The sequence below is a fragment of the Silene latifolia genome, chromosome 9 (genome assembly GCF_048544455.1).
Source record: "Silene latifolia isolate original U9 population chromosome 9, ASM4854445v1, whole genome shotgun sequence".
NCBI lineage: Eukaryota > Viridiplantae > Streptophyta > Magnoliopsida > Caryophyllales > Caryophyllaceae > Silene > Silene latifolia.
In genome coordinates this window covers 201,346,359-201,352,358 of record NC_133534.1, presented here as the reverse complement: position 1 = coordinate 201,352,358, position 6,000 = coordinate 201,346,359, and the positions used below count along the sequence as shown (strand labels likewise).

Sequence of the window (6,000 nt, the reverse complement as noted above, 5' to 3'; positions counted from 1 at the left end):
GTTTAATGTTGGTTTTAGTACAGTTGGTAGTTGCTTTGAGTCGATTTGAGTGTTGGTTGGGAGTTTGTTTTGAATTTTGTTTTGAGGTTTTGCGTTGTTGTTGTGTCGCAGTGGAGATAGTGTGTTTTGTTTTTGTCTATGGGTTGAACTTTGGGGACAAAGTTCTTTTTAAGGAGGGAAGACTGTAATACTACGGTTTTCTATGTCTATGGGTACTCTACCGAGTAGGGCTTACTCTGTCGAGTAAGTAGCTTTTGACGCAAAACAGTAGTCTGCCTGTAGGGTAATCAATCGAGTAACGGGCACTCGATCGAGTAAGTCACTTACTCGATCGAGTAAGTGAGTTTTACGGGTTTGTTTAGACGGGTTTTGTTAACAACGCGAGATTAATATAAAAGCTTCCGTCATTATTTTCTTAAATACTTTTGAACATTCTAAAACCTTTCAAGAGAGATTAGAAGTTACGTTGATCGCATCTCTCGCATTATTGGCGAATCCCCAAAGCTAGAGTCGTCGGATCATCTTCTTCGTTATACCATTGTGATCATCGTGTCAAGGGTAACTTCCTTGTATAAGTTTTATAGCATTTGGTTGAGTTTCATTAAAACCCTAATTGGGTAATGTTGGGGGTTTTTGGGTGTTTTGTGATGTGTAGTTGGTAATTTTTTTTTGATAAAATGTAAGTATTATATCAAAATAGAAAAGTGGTCCATACAACAGGAAATCGGAGCCATTACAAGAGCGAGTAACAAAACATGGCCTCATTTCCCTACTTAACCAATTAAGTCTTGATAAAAAAGCCTAAAGAAAACAAATAAAAAAATAGGACCCGATTTCAAAAACAACAAAACCAGATCCCCAACTCCCCCTTATCCTCTTCATGTTCTTACCATCAAAATCAGATCGCATCAAAAAAACTGTTGACAATCAATCGACATCCTCCCTAATTCCTCAATCAATTCGCCTCGCCTATGAACCTTCAGAGCCAGATCTTATCAGTAGGAGACGCCGTCATCAAGCATCCCTTTATCCTGATTTTCATCTCATCAACAATGGTGGAAGCAACCTTTCTCGGGCAATCAATAGTAAGTTCATACCTACTCAAGTTTCTTTGCCTCCAAACATGATAAATACACGCATTGAGTACTGCATTTAGTAGTTCAAACCTGATTTTCGATCCCCCCCTTCTCAGGCTCCATTCACGAAGATTCTGGGTAGGTAGGAGGACTCCAATCCCATGACCAACAATCTTAATCACCGCTTTGTTGTAATCGCAAGCAAAAAAAATATGATCCATGGTTTCTGTTTGGTGGCCACAGATGCAGCAGGTATCATCAGAACATATACCTAGTTTATAAAGTTTATCTTTGGTATTCATGTTCTTGTGTTGATAAATCCATGCCATAAAGCCATGCTTAGGAAGAGACCATGTATTCCATACCATGTTATGCCAGTTCATCGTTTCTCCTTTATCTCTTAAGAATTCGTAACCCTTAGCAATTGAGTATTCATTACCTATAGTCTCACTCCACAGATTTTGCTGGTATGCTTCATTAAAAGTGTCTTTAACCTGACATATTTTTCTCCAATACCAGCTAGAGAATGCTGGTAGAGAATAAGTGTGCCATTCCTTGTTCTTTATATAAGTGTGGTTGACCCATTTGACCCAGAGGTGGTCAGCTTTAGAGGTAATCCACCACGCCAGCTTTCCTACTGCCACTTTATTCCAAATAATATCATCCTTGATGCCCAGCCCCCCCTTCTTCTTTAGGTTTACAAATTTTATCCCATGAGACCAAATGGACTTTAGTATATTCAGTTCCACCATCCCAAATGAAATTCCTACAAATGGCTTCAATTTTGTGTATGATTCCATTGGGTAAAATGAACATTGAAGCCCAGTAGGTATGCAAAGAGTTGAGTACAGCCTTAGCAAGCACCAACCTCCCTGCATAAGAGAGCTTCCTTGCACCTATGGACCTGATTCTTTGGACAATTTTATCCACTAGAGGTTTACAGTCCAAGGCAGAGAGCCTAGTAGTCTTGATAGGTACCCCAAGATACCTAAATGGTAATGATCCCTCCACTAGACCAGATACCTGCATATTCTCTTGTTTAATATTCTCTCTTACCCCATTGAACTAAGCATTTGATTTCTCTCTGCTCATTTTGAGGCCTGAAGAAATAGAGAAGGTAGAAAAGGTTCTTAAAATGAGCATCATGGACTGAACATCTCCTTTGCAAAATAACAGCAAATCGTCCGCAAACATTAAATGGGTCAACTGCATAGGTTTGCACAAAGGATGATAATTGAACCTGTTCGAATATGTGTCCTCCGACAATAATGCGATCACAACTGTCGATCATGATGATCACATGTTTAAGTTTCATTTTAAAGAATACAATTGGGAAGTAATATTTTACTGTCATCTGGTCCACACATATCAGTAATGATTGGCTGAGTAGAGTTTGACATTACTGTCGTGCGACGGTGGCGATCAGTTGATCCCCTTAGGTCATACCTAAAGGGTAACACTCTTAATTGATCGTATGACGATACGGGTTAATTAAATTACTTAAAACTGACGGACGATTTTGGAAGTAATATTTACGTATCTCATTATTATTTGATTAAATAAGATATGGTCTAAGTGATCGAATTGTTTTATTGCTTAGATGAAATTATTGTTTAAGGAAACAATTGCATTTGAATGAATAATTTATTATAAATACAAGATGTTGTGATTTATAATTGGTAAATTATTTTGGTACAAGTAATTATGAATTACTAAGTCGATTTTGTATATGACGTATTTTTATTAATGCGTTGATTTTTAATATGTTAAAAATACATAACAATTTTACATGACATGTGACATGTGACAAATTGACAAATTGACAAAGATAAAATGGAATCCATTTTATCTTAAAATGGACCGAAATAATGGGGTGTAATTAGCAAAATATTATGTTAATTGATTTAGTGGAAAACATGATCATTTTTCCAAAACCTAGCCATGCAAACCTAGTGCCTCTTGTGAAGAGCACCTTGTCCATGCATTGGCCCCTTCCACCCCACCATACCCGGTTTTTCTAGTAAAAGAGGCCAAGGATTTTCTCTTTTATTTTTACCATTTACACTACATCAAATGTGTAGATTCATTCATTCAAACATACATCTAAAAATAAGAATTTTAGAGAGATAAAAATCCTTCCTTTTCTCCCTTCTCTTAGCCGAAAATTAATAGAACAAAAATAATATTTTGGTCAATTTTATTTAAATTAATATTGTTCTAGTAATAATAATATTAATTTTATTAAGAGATTACCTTGGGTATTAATCCTTGGGAGGGATTCTACACTTGAATCCTTGTTCATCCAATATTTGGAGAGCTCAAGAACAAGTGAGTAGGAGAACTCACTTGTGCCCAAAAATCCAAAATATCAATGTAAGGGTTGATGATTTCTTCCTTATTTTTATTATTGTTTGCATGCATAAGATCAATGTTTAATTTTATGACTAAATTAAATCATCACATATATGAATATTTTAAGTAATGAGATAGATATTTTTAACAAGTGTTATGAGAGCCTTAGGTTCTTTGCATGCAAATCGGTTATAGTTTTTCCGAGTTATACGATTAACATATAAAACTTATAAATTTGTGTTATTATGATATATCACGGAAAAAATTTTGCATGTTAAAGTTTCTGGTCCTAAAATGTATTTAGGATATTTTGGTTAATTTATGGATTTTTATTGTTCATTTAATAAAATAATGGCATTAAAAATGTGATTTTATGATAAAAAATGTCATTTTCGGACTAAAATTAGCTAAACTTCGAATTTTCAGGTGGTTTTTGGATATGTTTTCACATATATTATTTTTAGATGACCTGTAATTTTTCAGAATGTTTGGAGTTTTTATGCTCGAAATATGGATTTTTCATGATAAAAATCGAATTTAAATGAAAAATAGGTTTATATGAGATAAATTTCGAATCTGGTCATATAAATTTCGTATTTTGTCACATGCAATTTTACAAGATGTGTGTAAAATAATAGGCTATTATGAAGTCTTTATGCATGATTTATGAATTTTTGATGAAAAATAGCATAAATAGTGACTTTAATTAGTGAATAATTGCTAAAACATACTTCATGACTAAGGAAAAACGTCACATGTTGCATTTTATTACCTATTTCAGATCTAAAATTGAAAAGTTGAAAAATATAATTTTTCTCATGTTTTCATGATAATATTTGATAAATCCGATAAACCGCAACATTGTTTTTCCCGATAAATTTCGAAATTTTTAACCTACGTTTTTGAACATTATGAGTGTCATGGTATTTTTACAGAATTTTCATGAGTTTAAATTTCAAATTTCAAATTTATTTGAAATTTTTATGATTTATTTGGAGTTTATAGCATTTTATTGTAATTTTGGGTCCATTAATGAACAAATCTTAAGAAATAAAAGTTAATTATTGTCATAAGTTAGTGGAGACTAACTTTGAGTCCTAAGTTGGTTAGGGTGATTAACTTGTGCATAAATATGATTTTATGTAATTTATTGTGATTTTAAAAGGTTGAATCACGCAAATCCGTAAAAACCGATTAATATACGATATTGGCTCCTTAAAGGCGATTTAGCATAAAATTGGGAATGTTCATACATATTATAATGCTGCATTTTATTTATGATTGTCATAATTTTATTTTATGTAATTTTTGAATTATGTAATTTTTACTTAGTATGACCTTAGTTTTTAATTGGTATTACCCGAAATGTATGGGAATATCGATTCGGTTGTAATTTATTGTGATCTCGTATCACTGTTTTGTAGTTTAATAGATTTATTTTATTTTAATTACAAATGTATAATAGGAAATTATGTAATTTGTTATGTAATTTATTTATTTCGGAGTTCCTTGAAGGCGGTGTCACTCAAGAAGGCGATACATAAAGACGGTGTTACCTCGAGATGCGTGCTAAAACCGAAGTTCAAGGGACCAATGGAGTTGGTTTCCGAATATGTAATAGTTAATTAGATTTTCTATTTTAGGAAGGCCATACTAGGTTTATTTTATGCTTTGCATTTTATTTATATGTTGCATGCATCGCTAAATCGCCATAACTAAAACATTCATCATCATCATTTTAATCGAGTTTATCTACCGTGTCAATTAAAATTATCGTAGTTCACCGCTTTAGTTCACTTAAAACGTGATAGATAATAAATTGACATGACCTATCGCTAATATAAACAATTGAGACTTAGCCTTACCAAAAAGTAGAAACCATGAAAACCTATTTCGCGAGGGAGTGCACTCGGCCACCCCGGGGTACAAACCTTGTTACGTAGGGGAAGTGGGTGATAAATGTCTATCCACCGAATTCATGTTGATGAGGGTTTCATCGGCTACCCCGTGTCCAAGTTAATGTGAATTTAAATCATGGACACATTTATTCAAAATTTGGATTGACCTCAACGGAAGTATTCGTGACCGTAGTCGCATGCATGTGTTCCGGGCTATAGATAAACATTAGAGTAATTTTATCGACCAAGAGTTCTAAAAGTAGAATCTATTAAAAGGTTAATCAACCGAGTTATATTGATAAGGGTTTCATCGGCTACCCCGTGCCTAAGTTGATATGAATTTGGGTCTTGGAATCATTTATCTAGTTGGGTAGAGGTCACTAGATAAATGCAATAAAACTTGTTTAAATTAATTTTTACGAGTCTTATTATTTTGAAAATGACATATGTTTTATTCCTTCTATACTTTGTTTTGTAGACCGCTTCTATTTCTCATAACAAATGGCCACTCCAAACCCAAACGCCACACCTCTCACTAATACTTCATGGCTCCGATCCTTCATGGATCGTTGTAAACTTGAAAAAAATGGGTCAAATTTCTCCGATTGGGATGCCCAACTCAAACTAGCCGCCCAAGGTGACGACAAGCTTCGTTACCTTACCGAGGCCTCTCC

The 6,000-nt window shown here is 33.9% G+C and overlaps 1 protein-coding gene across 1 annotated transcript; it reads right to left on the bottom strand.

The window, feature by feature from the left end:
* Positions 1-979: 979 nt before the first annotated feature.
* On the bottom strand, positions 980-1,876 carry LOC141602104 (uncharacterized). The gene has a single exon (XM_074422417.1). The coding sequence runs from the start codon at positions 1,874-1,876 to the stop codon at positions 980-982; it is 897 nt and encodes a 298-aa protein (XP_074278518.1).
* Positions 1,877-6,000: the final 4,124 nt, after the last annotated feature.

Bases quoted from the DNA above. Each gene is read 5' to 3' on its own strand.
- LOC141602104 (XM_074422417.1), bottom strand. From the start codon at position 1,876: ATGGAATCATACACAAAATTGAAGCCATTTGTAGGAATTTCATTTGGG.